The following is a 21,127-nucleotide window of genomic DNA, read 5'->3' on the forward strand; positions in this document are numbered from 1 at the left end:
CATTAACTACAGTCCAATCCATCCTCAAAGCGCCCGTTCTTACTCAGGAAATTTCATGGAACCACCCACGGCGTTGAGGAGAAACCGTCCCAAGCTGCACAGAGTGGCCTCCATAAATGACAGCCTTGCTGGCTGTTAGGGCATGAGCTTTATTATATACTGAAAACCAACATTATACAAAGACAATTTTATTATCCAATGATTTTTTCCAAAACTGTCTAGCTATTCAACACACCTCTCTTTATATGCTTTTAATATAAACTATTAAAATACATTTTCAACCATGACAACCTTTTGAAAATACGCTGTTTCTTTGAAACATATGTATACCTGCTTCTTTATCCAACCAGCCAATCAGGTCACAGTATCAAAATGAGTAAATTAGGCAGATACAGGTCAAGAGCTTCAGTAAATGTTGACATCAACTATTAGATTGGGGTAATTTTACTGAGTTTAACCATGTCATGGTTGTTGCTGCCAGATAGGCTAGTTTGAGTATTTCAGAAATGTTAATGTTCATCTCAATGGAAACAGATGCAAGAGTGAGCATCTCTGAATGGAAAAGCCTTGTTGTTTAGAGTCATCAGAGGAAAAGGCCAAACGGGTTTAAGCTAAGAAATGCTTTTAGAGGGGACAGTATTATCTCATATTATTGGTCATAGTATCCCTACGTCTTATTGTCTCCCTGCATCTAAAACTAAAAACAAAACTACACACTTTATGACTGTATCCCATGTCGTTCCAACTATCAGCCATGCTGGTGCATGCTTGTAGACCAATTTTGCTTAGCAACAGGAAACACTGCACTGCCTCCTACCTTCTTTCTTTGCCTTCGTCTTGGCAAATAAATAGGGGTAATTTGTGTTTTATAGAACCACATTGACACAGAGGCAGATGGTACAGGCAGCATTGAAACTCCATACATAAGTTGTAGTTTTTGCGATTTTGGAACAAATCGTCAAACCAACGATTAAATTACTACATTTGTTGAATTTCATACTTATTCATGATTCAATATACATTTTTAGAGCTAGAAAAATTATTTTTAATGTTCTCTGGAGTTAGAAAGTCTTGCAAATAGCTTATTGTACAATATTAATCAAGCCACCACCTTATTTATATGTGTAAATTCCCTTTCCTTATTACAGACACCTGGGTCTAGACCTAGTACCGAGAAAAGAGTTTGAGATGGTGGATCCAGACCAGTTCAGTGTATCTGACCTCTACAAGATGGTGAGTGATTGGCGAAGCTGCCTGACAGATTGTGCTAGAATGAGACCATATGTACAGCACCTAAATGTGCTCTGGGTGGTGAAACTGCATGGGGGTGTGACTTTGTCTGGTGTGTGTGTGTTCACCCACAGAAATATTATTCTTATTATTGTTGCTATTTCTAATAAAAAAATATTTTTTATTTTAAGATTAGTGACCATGCTGAGCCTGGAGCACACAACACTGTAATGCAGTAATTGTTTTGGAAAAACTGATGTTATTGTGTGAAATTGGGTTTTAAAGAAATTTTATTTTAGTTTTTTAGTTTTATTAGTTTAGTATTTTAGTTTATTTTAGACTATCTAACAACTACAAGAAAATGTTGCCATAAGCAAAAACACACTTTATCGACTCATGGAAACAAATAGATTCGGATTCTGGTTCTACATTCCTATCCTCACCTATGGTCATGAACTATAGGTGATAACCGATAACCAAACAAAGGAGTAGAGGTAGTGGAAATGAGGTTCCTCAGCTGTGCTTATTCTTGGTGATAGACTAAGGATTAATATTGAAGAACCTCATAGCCACTGCTAGAGAAGGTAGATTTATCTCTTCACAATGTATTTCTTCAGGGAACCTTCTGCTAGAGCTGTACCAGGCAGGTCACCAAGCGATCCTGGGTCAGACCCAGGACCCACATACATTTCACACTTGGCTTGGTAACATATGGGGATCGTCCAGGACAAGTTGATTCTCGAATCTCTGGAAAATCACTGAATGAATGAGTCTGCCAGAAGACCTCTTGTAATAAAGATTAGACAGATTCACACAACAATAATTTATTCATAAACAATATTTAAAACACCCAGAAATCTCACATTTATACAAATATTTGTACTCTTTTTCATGCCACATGTGTCCTCATTCTATTTATCATCAATGAGATGTTTTTACCTGTTCATGTGTGGTAAATTATGTTGAATGGGAAGGAAATGTTGCATTACAAAACCTTGTAGTCGGTCCTTCCTTTACAGTGATAATAACCTCCACTTTTCTGAGAAGACTTTTGTACTGTAATTTGACTTGCGGCTGTAGGTATTTTTATACACATATTTATATAACACAGGATTTGTTGGAATATGAATACATTACATCAATTTCAGCCATTATGTATTTGACCACAACCCTTCTGGAGATGAAGAAAGTTTCTAGATCCAGAACAAAACTGAATTTGTATGAGACACAGTGAGAGATTATGTGAATTACCGTATTTTCCGGACTATAAGCAGCTACTTTTTTCCCACGATTTGAACCCCGCGACTTAAACAATGAAGCAGTAATATATGGATTTTTCCTGGGTTTTTCCCGGTTTCACAAACTTCAAGCCAAAAAACTGAGCGACATAACATTAGACCAATGCATTTGCCGAACGGTTTGAGGTGAACCAATGAAATTCTTTGTATTAAATCAGATGCGCTTCCACTGAATCGGGCCGCAACACATCATAAATATGGATAATGTTCATCTGATGTTTGACCTGCCGCTCACTTGGACTGTCAGGAAAGGAGAATCATTCGTCACGCTGAAAACAGCCGGGCATGAAAAAACGCACTTCACCTGTGTTCTGAGCTGCACAGCATCGGTGGTGATTCTTAAACACACGACGATGCTAAAAGAAAAACTCTCGAGAGAAAACGTTGTGAAAGGAAGGAGGAAGACAGTGAACAATGACTTTCTTGGTAGGCTACTCTTTAGATACAAGCCAATTATGTTACAGGCAATGCCTTTCGTTAAAGCCTGTGTAAAGTTCATTAGTTTCAATGTAGGCATGCGGCTTATAGACAGGTGCGGCTTATTTATGTTCAAAATCAAATCTTTGTAAAATTTAGTGGGTGTGGCTTTGGGTGCGCGTAATAGTCCGGAAATTACGGCATGTGTCTTTTTCAGTTTTATTTCAAATTTCTCCATTAAAATCAACTTGTGCCTTAGCCCAGTTATCAAAATTATCATGTACACCATTTTATTTGAATTACATACAAAAATGTAGCTAAAATGTAGTAAAGCCATTAGAAAATGTTTACAACAGCTGTCTCACTCTGTATTCAACTATAACAAGACAAGCTGAGTTGTCTTAGGTACTGTGTGCTCAGCCTAGCAGGAAAGAACACACTCACATCCTTTAGTGAATAATTGAATTTCTTGCATATTCCATGGACATGTGGTACACCCTTATGAGGCAATGGTTTACATTTAGAATGGTGATTAAACTAACTGCCTTCAGCCAACAAGAATTGAGTATTCAGATAGACCATGGTACAAAGACAGATATTCATACACATGTCTTGTTTGTCTTTTTTTTCCGTTAGCATGCCTCCAACAAACATTGTGGTCAATCAAGTACAGCACAGGTTTGAACTCACACTTTACACTACTTTTAACACAACTATTTGGCAATAATAAATTTTAAAACAAATGTACACACAGAAAATCTGCTTTTTTTTTTTTTTCTTTTTTCAGGGCCAGCGTCATGGAGATGGCTACCGGATACCAATTGCTCACCATCTCTTTCTTAACCTCAAAAACTTCACATATAACAGCATCAATGAAGACGTGGAGGTGTTTTTCAGTCTCTACGATGCCCGTGAAAACAAATTCATCAGGTTAGATTCGTGCACAAGCGCAGTGAACACTGGAAGCCAAACAAGAAAGATTATGGGATCCAAATTTCAGATGCCTTCATTATAATGTAATTGTAAATATTTTTGCAGTAGCTTTAGTCTGCATTAAAATTACTGTTCCATCATAAATATGGAGCTCGTTTATATTATGGTTTGAGAATGCGCAAGAGTGGCACAGAACATTCAGAACAGTAGCTCCACTTTGTTTGCAGGGAAAATTATTTATTTAATGCTAAATGAAATGTTTGTCCTGCATATTATTATTAAGAAAATAAATCACAAAAAGCACAACAACTAGGCATTTAAAATGCAGGGTAGTATACAGAGGAAAAATACTTAGTTATTTAGTTTATTATAAGTGGGAACATATGAGATATAAAGGCCATGAAAAAAAAATGGAGAAGCAACTGACAACAAAAGCTAGACATTTGCTGCGTCCCAATTATTTGTCCTAAACAATGTCTGAGTTTAGAATGTGTGTGTCCCAAATCTTAGAATGCTGAACTGAGTATCCTAAAGGTACCTGAATTGTCTACTACTTTTGATAGATTTCCATACTCTCAATCCTTAAACACTTTTTTTTAGCTAATATTGTTCATAACGATGCTTGATGTAGGAGTTCTATGATGGGATTCATTTCTGAGAGGTGTAAATGAGATGTGGGAAAATAATAAATGTCCCAGAACCTTAAAGGTGTGTACCTTTTTTTAAAAAAAAAATGCAAATTGGAATACAGCAAGTGAGTGCAATACAAGATATGACAAAAATGAATAAACATCATCTTAAAGCAGAAGCAAATGCTTATGTGAAATGTGTGGTTATGATCAAGTTATATCCATTGGCTGATATGGGTGATATGGCCGTATGTCTGCAGTGTATTTGGAGCAAACTATTTTTTAGCAGTTATCAATAATTAGCTCTAATAAAATTAAACCTGCAGGAAAAATAAAAGGGGAATAGCTGTAATCTGTAAAAAGAATTCTGGACAGATGAATCTAAAATACTGTGCTTCTGTTTTTGCATTGTGCAAGCTTGCCAATCTAAGCTAGTCTATAGTCTGAAACACTAAACAAATGACAATCTAAGCTAATATTTTGGTATGCCATGTAAAAATTTGCGAGCCCAACATTCTCAGTAAACTTATTCTACTTTATTGGTTTATGTAGGAAAATCTGTTTAGGTCATGTTCCCCCAAATAACACAATAATAATTTACCACTGATAGCCATCATAGATTTCTCAACAATTAGCCATCAGACTATTCATAAACCTTTTACAACTTTTGTGGATTCTGGGATTCATATAAAAACTATATATTAAGTATATATATATATATATATATATATATATATATATATATATATATATATATATATATATATATATATATATATATATATATATATATATGCAGAATATATGGCAGTGGTGAATACGTATTTTAAGAAGAAGGAGGAGCAAATAAAAGTGGAGGAAGGTGCACATAGGTGGACACCTGTAAGGTGTTGGTAGGGGACAGTGTAGCTAGACAGCATCGGATGGTTTTGGAGGTGAAGAAGAGGAGGAGAGTGAAGACTGAAAGAAGAATAAGATGGTGGAAACTGAAGGAGGAAGACTGTAGTGTGAGATTCAGGGAAGAGGTCAGACAGGGGCTCGGTGGTGGTGAAGAGGTGCTGTATGATTGGGCAACTCTTGCAGAAGTGATAAGAAAGACAGCTAGAAAGGTACTTGGTGTGACATCTGGAAATAGAAAGGAAGACAAAGAGACGTGGTGTAATGAGGAAGTGCAGGAAAGCAGACCTGCAGTAACTTCAGGGGAATAAAGTTGATCAGGCACACCATGAAGTTATGGGAAAGAGTAGTGGAAGCCAGGCTGAGAGAAGAGGTGACCATTTGTGAGCAACAGTATGGTTTCATAGCGAGGAAGAGCACTACAGACGTAAAATTCGCTTTGAGAATGCATGGTGTTTATGGATTTAGGGAAAGAATACAAAAGGGTGCCGAGAGAGGAGTTGTATGAGTAAGTCAGGTGTGTCAGAGCCGTATGTGAGGGTGGTGCAGGACATGTATGAAGTATGTGTGCAGTAGGAACGACAGGTGAAGGTTGGATTGCATCAAGGATCGGCTCTGAGCCCTTTCCTGTCTGCAGTGGAGATGGACAGGTTGACGGACGAGGTCAGACAGGAGTCTCTGTGGACTATGATGTTTGTGGATGATATTGTGATTTGTGGTGAGAGTACGAAGCAGTTTGAGAAGAGCCTGGAGAGGTGGAGGTATGCGCTGGAGAGAAGGGGAATGAAAGTCAGTAGGAGTAAGACAGGGTACGTGTGTGAATGAGGAGTTCAGGTACCTGGGGTCAACAGTGCAAAGTAATGGGGAGTGTGTTAAAGAAGTGAAGAAAAGAGTGCAGAAAGGGTGGAGTGGGTGAAGAAGAGTACTACCATTCAAACACTGTGATTTGTGATAGAAGGGTATCTGTCAGAGTGAAAGGGAACGTGTAAAGGACTGTGGTGAGACCTGCTATTGTATGGTTTAGAGACAGTGGCATTGACTAAAAGACAGGAGATGGAGCTGGAAGTAGCAGAGTTAAAAATGCTGAGATTTTCATTGGGAGTGACGACGATGGACAGGATTAGAAACAGGTTTATTAGAGGAACAGCGCATGTAGGACGTTTTGGAGACAAGGTGAGGAAAGCAAGATTGAAATGGTTTGGACATGTGCAGAGGAGGGACATGGGGTATATTGGTATAGGAATGGCAAGAATGGAGCCATCAGGCAGGAGAAAAAGAGGGAAGCCAAGGAGGAGGTTTAACGATGTGATGAGGGAGGACATGCAGGAATCCTCTGTGCCGTACCCTAATGGGAGAAGCCAAAAATTTATATATATATATATATATATATATATATATATATATATATATATATATATATATATATATATATATATATATATATAATGTGTGTGTGTGTGTGTGTGTGTGTGTGTGTGTGTGTGTGTGTTATTTTAATTTTTCAGCGAAAAATTTCTAGTGAAGCTGAACAAAAATGGAGGACCTCAGAATCCTGAAAAAGCTGATAGACTCTGTACACTTTTTATGGTAAGCAGGCATTACATTACCAGTGTTTGAATGGATGTACAACATGCATGGATTATTTTCCAGAAACAATGTTTGTACTGTCACCTGTTACATTTGATGATTTAAAAAAAAAAAAAATTACATATTTTCATTCTAGGACTTGAGCACAAAGGATCTCAAAAAAGAGCTTTATATTGTAGCACACGTCATTAGAAATGGTAAGCTTTTGAAAACAGAAGATTTAATTTCATCCCAGATATTTTAGTTTTATCTCTAGTCCAGGGGTCACCAACATGGTTTCTCAAAAATAGCTCACCATAGCACCACTTACCAGTGAGCTGCATCAATTTTTTTGTTGCTATTCTTTTGTTGCATATCTTTTACGGATAGACCAAGAGTCGGAAACTGGAATATGGTTAAACACCTTCTTTATTTAGTCTGAACATATACGAGGCAGAGAGCGGGTATAAACGGTTTAGCGGGTATAAACCGTAATGCGTGTAGAATCCGTAATGCGGGTAGTTCAGGGATGATCGCCAATGTGAACCTTTAAACTTATCTTGAGCGCTTGATCCGAAGTGGAGCCAGGAGCATGGAAGTACGGGGACCACTAGTGGTAGGAAGTTCGGTAGATCTCTCATGGCAACGAGTAGATCCGACAGTGAGTGAGGTGGAATCGGGACCTTATAAAGGGGAAAGGTAATGGGGAACAGGTGTAGGTGATTAGAACAGGGAGAGGCTGAGTGAGAGTTAGAGCCTTGGAGGGAGGCGTGTCTGGTGGTTCCCTGACAAAATCACACTTGCATTGGTGCAAATTTAAAAATGACAATGTTATAAATTATAAAAATATATTATAAATATAGATGACTAGATATAGATTATTATAATTAATTATTAATAATAACATATTATTAAGGGTAAATTGAGCAAATTTGTTATTTCAGAAGTGTGTATCGAATTGGTAGCCCTTCACATTAATCGGTACCCAAAAAGTAGCTCTCAGTTTTGAAAAGGTTGGTGACCCCTGCTCTAGTCTATATGTATACTGACCATTGCATACATTTTTTTTTTTTTTTGGCTTTGTACTCCAGCACGTTTTTTTAGATAACAGAAACGGTCACTATGATTCAAATGCTATTTATCATTTATTATATTTACATATGACTTACATGTACATAGAGAGTATTTAGTGCAGAAGGAAGGTATGCATGCAGGGTGAAGTTTAAATACAAAAGATTTATACTTTTTTTTTTCCTACATGAGACCAGGAGAGCCAGAGGTTCCTCACCAGGTATAGCAATGGAACATGAATCCAGAGAAATGCTTCTTTCTTGTCTGACGAGCTAAACGTGGAAAGAGGATGCTGTATAAATCTTATGGTAACTTCTAATATATTGCATGCCTGGGAATATCTGATTTATGGACAGCTAACAATTAAACTAAATAAAAGAGAGTATCAGCTGTCTACTGTAGAAATCTAGATGTAGGAAAGACAGCAAGCACAAGAAATTTGATCTAATGTAAGTGTTGCATTGTGATTCTAGACAATCTGTGAGGCCTATGCAGGATAGATTAAGGCTTTGGAGTCATATAAACATTGTCATATAAACTGTGACATTCTTAAACATCCTAACTTGGGGTTAGAGCAGATTAGGTTAGTGGCCAAACAGGGCAGTTTATTACTTAATATAGTTTATTAAATTTTTTGTTTGTGTTCACTTAGATTTTGAGGAAATACCTTTTAGCCCAAAATATGTCAAAACCTGACCGTCATACCCAGATGTGTTTGGAAGATGGAAACACACAATTGTATAAAATGTCTTTGTATGCTCTACTTTAAGATTTCCCTTTACTGGAGATAACCTGTTCTAGCATGATAATGCCCCTGCACAATCCATGAAGACATGGTTTACCAATTTTGCCAAAAATTACCAAGTTTGGGGTGGAAGAAGTTGCCTGAACCAAGCCATAACCTTAAGCCTACTGGAATAAAATAGAATGCTGACTGTGATCAGATCTTTTTGCCAAACATCAGTGCATTATCTCACTAATATTTGTGTGGCTGAACAAGCAAGTCTCTGCAGCCACTCTCCAGATTTAGTTAAACGTCTTTCCAGGGGAGGGGAGGTTATTATAACAGCAAATTTAAAATAGATCTGCAATGTTCAACAAAGACATATGGGGTCTACATACTTTTGGCCATATATTATATTGCAATATTAAATAAATCTATGAACAGGAGATACAGTATTTGTATGTATTTGTTGTATGTAAAATACATCACACTTTGATGTCTTGCTTTATTAAAATATAGTTATAATATATCCCAATTTTTTTTAGATGAGGGATGACACTTGACAGGGTTTTTCTTTTACAGCCTGGCATATTATTGAGCCTGTGCAATGTCCTGGTACAAAAGACATGTATGACCAGATTATATGCATTGCACCACACTAGCTTTTTGTTTAACAGATTTAAAGGGGCACATTCATCATAAGAGGCTTGGAGAAGTTTTGATAAGACATGCAGATGGTATTTTAAAGCTGCGAAACTTAACTTCATTAAAACCAAAATTTAAAAATACATGATCATCCTACTGCCAGAGGGGATCTCATGGTTTTGTTATTTCCAGTTTCAGTGTTTCGCATCTAATGTAGGGCAGTGAAGCTTAATGGCAGCTTGCAGGGTCTCCTGGATATATAATGGTCTCAGACCAGATAAAGATAAATTCAGCCTCTCACTGTTCCCAAACCATATCACAAATCAACAGCCTAATTAGTGTTCTATTATAGGTTCTCTACATGTCCATGGAATATGTCAGGAGTAAAATTATTCACTGAAGAATGTGAATGTGGTCTTCCTGGTAAGCTTGAGCCCACACAGTAAAGAAACAACCTTACCTGCTGATCCTTATGTGGCAGTGTTTATTTTTTTCTTCATTCTCCGTCATGCATGAAGCAATTGCCCGGCTAGAAGAGTTTCAGGGACAGGGAGACATCATGAGAGTGCTGTCTGCACCTCTTTTTACAAGCCACAATGGAAGGTGTTAATAAGGGCATTTGCTGTGCAGCCACTATTGGTAGCTAAGGCATACAAAGAAAACAGTTAACCATTTCTGGCCTACTATCCTGTTTATGTCTCAGCAAATTTACATCCAATATAATCTATGAACTGTTATCTAAATGTTAAATGCCCCATTATACAAAATATCATTAAATTCTAAACAGTTATTACTAATAAAAATAATAGTAATCAGGGATTTAATGTATATAGTATATAGATTTAAAAAAGGTAAGTCCCCCTGGATACAGTCATATACATTACTCTTGTTTAATTCGCTGAGCAAGATGCATCACAACTATTTATAACTGATTGCTTAAAGTCAACGTTTTGTCCCATGCTAGATGATATTTCCTAGAAAAAATACAAAAATTGTTTTAGATTCTAATTTAGCAAAGGAGCTAATCTAATGAAGCATAAATATCAGCTGTATGTTTTAGTAATGCCTTCTTTTGCTGATTCCATCTTAAACTGTATATCATATACTCAGATCTAGGGAGGGGAGTGATAGTTCGGTGGTTAACGTGATGGATTAAAAAAAAAAATTAATGTTTAAATCATAGTACCACCAAGTTCACATTACAAACACTTAGATAATACTCACATTATATAGGAATGTCGGCCATATGCTGTGAAATTATGTACATTTTATAAATACTATGAAAAGAAAACAAATAATAGAATTGGATATATACCGAGAACCTTCAGCTCCAGCAGTAATCTAGCACTAAATGATGAATAAATTCTTAATTGTTACACGAGAAAAAAGTGCTTCTACTATATGAAGAAGAAATTGTAATCTGACCAGTAAATTTTTAAAAAAAAATACATGTATTTAAATATTTTTGCATAAGTAAAATGCAGAAAATCACACTGAAAAACAAGACATTCATTTCTATTGCTGTTTCATTGCTTAATGTCTTTAACCAGCAAGGGATTTTTTTTTTGTAATTAAATGCTGAATGTGTGTCAGAAGTGATTGTAATCTGCCTTTAAAAGCAACCCATGCAGTTGCATTGTATTTTAACAACACAGTACAGTACAATACCATACAGTACAATACCCAAAAGGTATTGCTTTTTATTAGTGACATACTTTACACATAGGAAAACAAAATTGCTGCATTGCTCTTTTATCATTTCATCCCTCATTAAAACAATTAGCAGGCTAATGCTGACTTTTATCTGAAGTGAATGTAATTCCCAGAAGGGAATGAGATGCATTTTGCTTTCATCATTATGCTGCAGTATTGATATACTAAAATATATACTAATGTCAGCCCAAGCCCATGTTTCTGGGCATGGGCCAAAACCATTTTTTTCCCTGGTCAAAATGTTTTCCATATAAATAAGCAATTTTATAGTCATATAGCTTCCTACTTGGTTCCTGGACATAAAGCTTTTCAATATCACCGCAGTACTAAAGTATACTAATGACATAATGATAGCACAATAGTTAATTTTTTGCAAGAATCTTGAAAGATACCAATAGAGAAAAATTGTGGTCTCTGGGTAAAATGTATTACAATGCAACCTTGATACTCATGGGGGTTACTTTCTATGACCCCCTCGCAAGTAAAAAAACAATCGTGAGGTTTTGACTCTCTCCTTTTGATGGTTCCTTTTTCAAGAGGAATTGTACATGTACTTTACTGTAAATTCAACAAAAATTGTGAATTACTTGTCATATATGTTTTATTTACTACTTTAAATGAATAATACAATATAAAGGTTTTTCAAACATTTTTGTTATTTATTAGAACAAACTCTGTTTTGAAATGTTACTCCAAACCTTCGAACCACTCATGGCTTCTCGCAAACTATCAGATTTTTTTCGCAAGTTGGGTTCCAAATGAAAAATCGCAAACTATCGAAGTCACGAGTGTAATGTGTAAATTTTTTTTTTTTTTTTCATGGATAATCTTCATAATATACTTTAACACATCTATGACACTATTATGGATACTGTCCTTCATCTATTCATTATTTGAAAGGAGCTCATTGACTACTCTGTTATACTGTGGTGTAGCATGAGTTACTGATCATTTCGGCCATCAGCATTGATCCCTTGAAATATACTGTGTGAACTGATCTGATTTATAAAACTGTCATAAAAACATCAAAACAAGCATTAATTTAAGCATAAATGATGAATCAGCTTCACTTTCTTGGACTAAAACTCCCACATCTGTTTTTTTTGTTTGTAATATGAAACTTTATAATAACCTCAAAAGTTGTGAAATAACATTCGGGGTAATAAGCTGATAAAATATTGTGTGAGTATTCTGATTCAATTTGCGAATATTAGTCTGCAAATTGACACAAAAATAATTACCTAGATTTTTGTATGAGGTGCTCAGTTATTAACATGATTTGAATGTTATTGTAATTACTTATACCAGTGTATGTACTATGCTTTCTATAATTATGGACAATGTTTATTTGGAATATTTAAATGCAGTGCAAACATTTCTCAAATTGCTCAAAATGTAATGCATTATATGAACTATGAAATGTAAAATTTGTTGATTTAGGGCCATAGAGTGTAATTGATTCACTGCTGAAAAAAAAAACTAAACACCCTCATAGAATTTATAATCAGTTTATTCGGTTTTAATGGAAATTACAGCGGTCCCATTAGTCTTTACTAGTAATTTGTTACTTTCAATTGGTGCCATGTATAGCGTATACCATTAAGAACCAATGGAGCACCATGTGGATTACATGTAATCTACTAGACACCAATTGAGACCATTAGGACATCATTACGTTTCTAAAAAAATGGCTTCTTTGTTTTGATTATAATGATTTAATGATGAACAGTAACACATAATGGAAACCATTTAGTGACAGTTTTAATGGTTAATAGTTGGTTATTTGTAATGGAACCAATTAGAGTTTCTTCTGTTTCTTTTGTATCAGAGTTATGATAGCCTGGTTTCCTGGAATTGGCATTTTTTTGTTTTATACCTTTATACATGCCATCAGCTCTCCTGTGCATGAAATAATGATGTACCAGCCTACAGCTGGCTGAGACACAATTTAGCAGACAGTGACTCCAAACTTTGTGTAAAAAGGTCTATTATCCCTCCTGGTATCAATATGTAAGCATTTGAATCATACTGATAAAAAAAGACAGTGGCCTGGAGTACAGAGCCAAAATCAAGAACCATTGTGTTGTTCCAAATATTGACTTATTGTCAAGAATCTCTGCTTTGGATGTGTTAGTTTTAAATGTTTCATAGGCATTGATCTGTTCTGTGTGTGAAGGTCGTATGTTACTAAATGACTCAAAGAAGGGCCCACCACATGTGCAGTATAGAAGACCATATGGCTGTGCTGTTCTGGCCATGAGTGATGTCTTCAGCTCCATCACAGACCCAAAAGAGGAAAAAGACTTTGTGCTAAAAATTTACACGTACGTTTGTGCAAGTTTTTTGCAAGTGAATGTATGTGCTAATGTACAACTTGTCATCATATCTTGAATATTTCTGTTTTGTTTTTGTTTGTTTTTTTAAGATGTAACAATGAAAGTGAGTGGTATCAGATCCATGAGAACATCATCAGAAAGTCCAGCACAAAATATTCAGCCCCAAGCACCAATTATGGTAATTTGAGAGAGATACTGATGGCAGATGCCATTTGCTGAAGATGTACTGTCCCAAAGCAAATTTCAGTAAAACTGGCAAACTTTTCAGGGTTTTTATTTCACTTTGTGTATTTGTGTAATTGTGTTTTTATTTTTATTTTTTGGTAGGTCTCATAGTATCTCTGCAGCTGTTCCGTGGTGATCTAGATGCTTTGCGGAGAGAAAATCAGACACTTTTTAACGGGGCTGTGACAATTACACGTAAACTTGGATTTCCTGATGTCATTCTGCCAGGTTGGAGTAATATATGTTGTTAAAATTTACTGACCAAATACATCCAATAACAATCTTCTTTTTTTTTAATACATTTAATTGTTACATTAATTTCAATCATTTACTATAAAATGTTATTTTGAGAAATTAAATATATAAAAAAATAAAAAAAAATTCTATATTAATATGTATGCTTCAGTACAGTTTTTTTGGGCAAATTGAGCATAATTAAAATATAGAGAATAAGAAAATGTGAAATAATGGAATGTACTTCTGGTGCTTGGCCCCCCAATATTATTATTAGTAGTGGTGGTTTATTTTCGTTCATATTATAGTTACTAACTATATGTAATTATTATTAACTAATTTATGTAACTATTAACTATATGTTATATAGCCTAATGACTAAATGTGTTTGTCTGTGTGTCTCTGTAATCGGCAGGGGACAGCCGAAATGATATATATCTGACCCTTGAGCGTGGCGACTTTGAGAGAGGAGGGAAGAGTGTGCAGAAGAATATCGAGGTGACTGTGTACGTGCTGTATGCAGATGGAGAAACTCTTAAAGTAAGTCTAAAATTAACATTATGTGTGTGTTTGTGAGTGAAAAATACAGATTTTTATTACAGCACAGTATGCAGAGATAATGCTTTCTCTCTCTCACTCTCTCTCTCTCTCTCTCTCTCTCTCTCTCTCTCTCTCTCTCTCTCTCTCTCTCTGCTTTTACATATTTAAATCTTGGAAAATTACTTTCCATTCATACTAGTACACAGAACAAAAAGAGCAATGAAACATTAAACATTGTAATATAAAACATTTGAGATTAAAATTCACTCCAATTACCCCCCCCCCCCCCCCAAAAAAAAAACAACAAAACATAACAAACAAAAAAAAAACCTTCTATACCATCTATAACCATCAAACCATATATCTTGACTGTCATGCACTTGCCTTTCAACTGATTCTGAACTGATTCAATAACACTACATGGGGCATTGTAATCGGTTTAAAAGTCCAATCCAAACAAAAATGCTCCACACAAACACCTCAATTGGAATAAAAATGCTCTAACTGAATGAAATTGTAATTGTTTTGAGAGGGGTGGGATAAACCTTCCTATAAACTGAACAAAATAAAAATTCTGACATGTAGACGCTTTAAACTAAACGCTTAGAAAAGATATACATTTTTTCTGTGCTATTGTGAACACTGAATTGATTTGCCACAACACGGTATTCCAGACAGCTTTCGAGTTTGTATAAAACAATCGCGACTCGCATAATTAGGTCAATTGGATTTCGGACAGTCTCTTTTTCTGGGACCATAAATCCCTCTACCAATCCACACAAAAGTGTGAATGACTGGCTACTCGAGTTTAGTTTCCATTCCTGGTCACTAAAAACCTCTCTCACTAGTCCTTACTACAGACCTTTATCCACACACTTCTGTCACAAAATAATTTTAATTTAAAGCATCAGCACATGGCATAAACACAATATCGGATTAGATACCGTCTCATGTAAACAGTTCACCGAATCTTTCAATCAGAATGATTTTAATCAGAATGACATAACATGTAAACATGTAAACATGGCTAATGTCAAGCATTGTGCCATGAGAGTCCACACAAACTGAATATGAATTTTTGGTAGTGATATCGATAAATTCATATTAGAGAAATCTAACATCAGGAACATGACAAGTTCAAATTTGTAGACAATTATAGCCTAAGACCTTTGTTGCAAATGATCTCAAATGGACATAATGAATATTCTGATACCACAAGCCTATATAACATATCATGCATACATTATATGTCCTAACATTTGTGGACACCTGATCATAATATTCATATGTGCTTTTTAAACATTCCTTTCCAGATTTATTCGTCCTTTGCTTATAATAACCTCCACTCTTCTGAGAATGCTGTCTACTATATTTTAAAATGTGGCTTTGGGGATTTGTGCTCATTTAGCCATAAGAGCATTAGTGAGGTCAGGCGCTGATGTTTTTGGTGAGAAAGCCTGCAGTGCAGTCAGCATTACTGTTAAATGTTTAGCGATTTAATGCACAATGATTTCAACTAGACTTACACATTTGGTTTCTCTTTAAATAGACTGACACATTTGTTTTTTTTTTCTCTTGCTCTTTCAAATTAAAAACTTGACCTTACCTTTAAAATTATTTACTAATCTAGAAAACAGCAGAAAATATACATAAAATTTAAGTTTGAATGGGTATATGAAAAGTTCCCGGAGGGATTTAGACGCTGCCTTTGAACGCTTTGGGAACGCCACTACATTGTCCATGTTATGAATAATGAGTGTAATCAGTCAAAATTGAAGGCAGGCTATCACCGGCAGGGAGACGTCACGACCAGGAAGTATAAAACGCACATGGAGAGAAGCCGGCTTCAGCTTCTGTACCCGAGAAGGAAGCGCTGAAGGGACGCTGGAGGTGTGGCATAGAGATGCAGTGTCTTATTCCCTCAGGAAACTAGGGTTACATACGTACCCTAGAGACGTTCCCTTCCAGGAACTCGAGCTGCCTTAGAACAATTTGGGAAGGAGAGTCCAATAACACCACACTGACCAGTCCCTGACTAGTGTGAAGAAGCACAGCTAGGTCGAAGGACAGAGGTGCCAGGAGTGGCACAGTGGTCAAGGTTGTGAAACCTAACAAAGGTGAGAGGGGTGGACCAGCCAGCAGCATCGCAGAGGTCGTGAAGGGACACTTAAGAGGACTAAGCCTTAGAGGCTGCCACACTCCAAGTCGAGTGTGCTCTGACCACGAATGGAGCGGGGGGACTAGAGGACCCGTAAGAGGATGCAATATCATCAATAATCCAATTATCCTTCAGAAACTCCAGCACTGAACCAACTGGGCAGTGGACTGGGTCGCACCATACAGTGAACAGGTGCCATCTCGTGGCATATGACCTCCTCATGGAGGGAGCTCTGGATTGGAGAATGGTCTCTGAGAATGGACAGAAGAAAACTGTGCATGCATATTCGTCGAATCCCATATGACGCCGAGATAGGTGGTTCTCAGTGATGGAGAAAGCACACTCTTCCTGCTGTTTAGGCGAAACTCCAGTTCCTTCATGTAAGCAAGAATGACATCTCTATGCCAGACCGCTAACTTCTCCGGTTGAGCTAATATCAACCAGTCATCGATATAATTGAGGATACGGATGCCCTGAAGTCCTTCTTCCTTAGGAGAGTATGTACTTCTTGTTCCATAACCAGAGCCTGCTCGCTTCCCACCAGACAGGGACAGAGCCTGTTGAACCGGGGTGGATGAGACTCAAACTGAATCATATAGCCTTGCTCTACCACCGGGTCTGGCAGTCTGGCACATGTCTGGCAGAGCTATTCAGGCACAGGGGAAGAGCATGTCGCGACACTCTGTCTTTGCACTTGTCGGCATGAAGTGCTGGGTTGAGGGGGCTGCTCAGCGGGCAGAGAGTGGAAGGTACCACTGGAACGCCGCTGATTGTCTATTAGATTTCTGGAACCTCTCTACTACAGAACCAACGGTGTCGCCAAAAAATGCCCGAGGGAGAGAGTGGGGTGTCCAGCAGCACGTTCTTGTCCCTGTCTGGGATTTCGGACAGGGTGGCCATAGACCGACCAATGGCCTTAGCGGTCTCCTTATTGGCCCGTAAGGCCAGGTCCGCCATATGGCAGATTTCGGAGAACTGGCCGCCAATGATGTCTCCTGCAGCAGGTCGGCCTGGTTCGCCTATAGCACCAACATGGTGTGCAGACATCGAGCGACCTGACCTGCTGAGACGTAAGCCTTCCCCACCAGCGCCGAGTTAGTGCGCAGGGGCTTGGTGGGTAGTGTCGGGGGCTTAAGAGAAGATGGCGAGAGATAGCGTGCCAGCGTCTCTTCAACCCTGTGGCATGACACCGTAGCCATGATCCCTAAGCCCCAGGACGTTGGAGTATACCGCGGTCTTAGGGCTGAAGGGGAGAGCCGAGAAAGGCCGGGCCCAGGACCAGGACACCTCGGTGTGCAGGTCAGGGAAAAATGGCAAGCCTTGACGCAGAGGCTGTGATGCTGGGAGCATAAAGCACTCGTAAGCTTACCAGATGGAGAAGCAATTATGCTCACCGGCTGGGCAAGCTATATCTAGCTTCTGGATGGCGTGTGTCAAACCTCCAGGAGCTTCTCGCTATCGGATGAAGAGAGGCGGAGCTGCATGTTCTGTTGACGGCGAAAGACACCACAGAAAGGCGTGCTTCCGAAGCCGAGAGCTGGACCAAGCAGAGGAGGAGGGCTAAAGGGACAAGCCCATCTCCACACCTTCTGCGAGGTCCATGAGCGAACCCCAGGAACTAGAGCGCCGCTCTGCCTCAGCGAGAGCGGGACCAGAACCGCGAGGAGTGGGGGCACCTTCCTTAAGATAAGATAAGATAAGATAAACCTTTATTCGTCCCACCGTGGGGAAATTTAAAGAGTGCACACCAGGAGTGGAGCAGCTGCATGAGCATGCAAGCACAGTGCCCTCGAGAGCTGATATAGCATGCTCTGCTCCCAATCAAGTCACATAAAGGCTGTGTGTACAAGTGTACTTGGTTTTCTTCGATGTCTTGATTATATTTTTTGACAGACAGACAAACAAACATTACATGTACTCAGAGCGCTTCATGAACAAATAGAAGCTGAAGCCGGCTTCTCTCCATGTTCGTTTTATACTTCCTGGTCGTGGCGTCAACTCGCCGGTGACAGCCTGCCTTCAATTTTGTCTGATTACACTCATTATTCAGAGCATGGACAAAGCATTCGCGTTCCCAAAGCACTCAGACGCACATCAAGTTCCTGAAAGGGAACCATGTTACCACATTAATTAATTTGGATGGGTATAAGGAAAAGTTTTTTTCCATTCCCAGACAGTTTATAGTGGTCAGAAATTAATCTCCTTCCCTGATACATATGTATGTGTGAGCACTCAGAAAAGCATATAAGAAGTCACAAAATGCTTTTACTGTGAGTTATTTTTTATTAAACTAAACTAAATTACCAACGTGAAATTGAATAATGCATTGTCATTAATGTAAATAAAAATTGTTTTTAATGTATTTAATATATATATATCATAGTAGTTCACCTCTTGATAATGTCTCAACATTTTAGAGAATACACCCAACTTGTCACATTCAAGGTTTTTGTTACATTTTGTATTATAATCATGATGCACCATGCAGTTATGGATACTGTTTGTCCAAGTGTGTATTTTACGCTTCTTTGAAATGTCTTCCAGGAAATGAAAGGTGTATATATTCTCTGTTTTTCTGCCTCTTTTTCAGGATTGTATTAGTGTTGGCTGTGGAGAGCCAAATGTAAGTGAGCATTGCTCCTTTGTCCTATATCACAATAACAGTCCTCGCTGGGGTGAAAGCCTCAAACTACCCATTCCTATTGAGCGCTTTCGTGGCTCGCACCTACGCTTCGAGTTCAGACATTGTTCCAGTGAGTACTGCCTCTCTACTGTTCCATACAAACTATATGTTGTACTTACAATTTAAAATTAAATACTCTGTGCTATATATTTTGTAAAATATTTATACTGTGTTCCTGATGCTTAGAATGTCCACTTTAAAAATGTTTTTCCTCAATGTCTCGTTAATTCACAAGTCTGCCAGTGTATCAGCAATGTACTTATACTGCATGACTACCTTACTTTTTTATATACTGTATATCAATATAGATAGATAGATAGATAGATAGATAGATAGATAGATAGATAGATAGATAGATAGATAGATAGATAGATAGATAGATAGATAGATAGATAGATAGATAGATAGATAGATAGATCACTTTATACATTCCAAGGGGAAATAATATATAATTATAAATATATAAATTGTTTTCTATTTTTTAGATTAGATTATTCTCTTTCTTGCATTATCCCTCTGGCATTAATTAAATAAAAAAAACTAACTAACATTTTAAAGAATTTTGCCACTTGCACAGTCCTTATTCATCAAATTATTTGTACAGTCACCATGTCATATTATATATTAAATGATCTCATCATTATGTCAGGTGTAGATGTATACATATTTGTGCTTTTCTTGCATTTAGCTAAAGATAAAGGGGAGAAAAAGCTGTTTGGGTTCTCCTTCACTCCACTTTTGAGGGAGGATGGGACCACCTTAGGGGATGAGTGCCATGAGCTTTATGTGTATAAGGTGCTCTCACACACACACACACACACACACACACACACACACACACACACACACACACACACACACACACACACACACACAATTTGTTCTGATTTCTTTGTGAGGACCATCCATTGACATATTATTAATGCTATGGTTTAAGAATTTGTGTATTTCAGCCAAATATCCACACAAAACAAAAAAAAAGTGAAATCTTCCTTTATTCTTTTTCACTTTATTCTTTCACTACCTCACTCTATTTCTTCTTGATACTGTCATAATTGTGAAAGATGTTAGTTTTTATTTTGTATTTAAATATAAACTTTTTAAAGCTAAGAATTTAAGATTTTGTAATTTCTTACACTTCGCTAGAAAGATTATATTGTTCACCAGTGTTGGGCAGTAACGCGTTACTTTTGACAGTAAAAATAAAGTAACTCCGTTACCGTTACCGTATGGTGCATTACCCGTTACTTTTTTAAATGAATGAATTTCGGCTGAAGTGTAGCCTACAGCCTAACCTGCTTACAGCAGCGTCGCATTGTAGGATTGGTGGATAAACCACTGTAAACACGAAGAAGACGCACTGTGGGCGTGTCTCCGTTTATTCAGGTCTGTGCAGCAGTAATGGCAAGTCGAGGCGAGAGCAAGACGAGTTTCTCAAAGTGGAAATATGCTCATTATTTCACTTTAGTTGAGCATAAAGGCAAAAACGTTTAAGTCAAATGTAAGCTGTGTCTATCTGGTTCGAAGCTCGTATCTGCTGCGATAAACAGCAATTTCAATCTGTTGAAGCTCCTTCAGGACCTCCATGCCTGAGGAGCTAGAAGCTAGAAGCTACCCCAGTGTTCTACATTGTTGATAGTTTTCATACTTCAGCTGTGAAAGGAACATTTTTAAGAGCTCAACACAACAGCAGAAGCCACTTTAGTTTTTGATTGTGAATATATTATTCAGCTTGTTTTGTTATTTATTTCAGAAATCCTTGTGATATATTCAGTTTGTGCTGGTCTGACTTTAATAAAATAGTGTTTAAAAATGACTGTGTTTAAGT

General features: G+C 37.4%; 1 protein-coding gene across 1 annotated transcript in view; it reads left to right on the top strand.

The window, feature by feature from the left end:
- The window catches only part of LOC310733267 (dedicator of cytokinesis protein 3-like), a 77,694-nt gene that overhangs the window by 20,935 nt on the left and 35,632 nt on the right, over nt 1-21,127 (top strand). The window contains exons 7-17 of the mRNA XM_083554336.1: nt 1,149-1,233; nt 3,582-3,623; nt 3,733-3,875; nt 6,910-6,991; nt 7,128-7,188; nt 13,300-13,447; nt 13,549-13,637; nt 13,787-13,912; nt 14,334-14,458; nt 19,207-19,369; nt 19,988-20,094. Coding sequence (XP_083410462.1) covers nt 1,149-1,233; nt 3,582-3,623; nt 3,733-3,875; nt 6,910-6,991; nt 7,128-7,188; nt 13,300-13,447; nt 13,549-13,637; nt 13,787-13,912; nt 14,334-14,458; nt 19,207-19,369; nt 19,988-20,094 — 1,171 coding nt within the window. The remainder of the gene's footprint in view (nt 1-1,148; nt 1,234-3,581; nt 3,624-3,732; nt 3,876-6,909; nt 6,992-7,127; nt 7,189-13,299; nt 13,448-13,548; nt 13,638-13,786; nt 13,913-14,333; nt 14,459-19,206; nt 19,370-19,987; nt 20,095-21,127) is intronic.

The sequence above is a fragment of the Silurus aristotelis genome (genome assembly GCF_946808225.1).
Source record: "Silurus aristotelis genome assembly, chromosome: 11".
NCBI classification, from domain to species: domain Eukaryota; kingdom Metazoa; phylum Chordata; class Actinopteri; order Siluriformes; family Siluridae; genus Silurus; species Silurus aristotelis.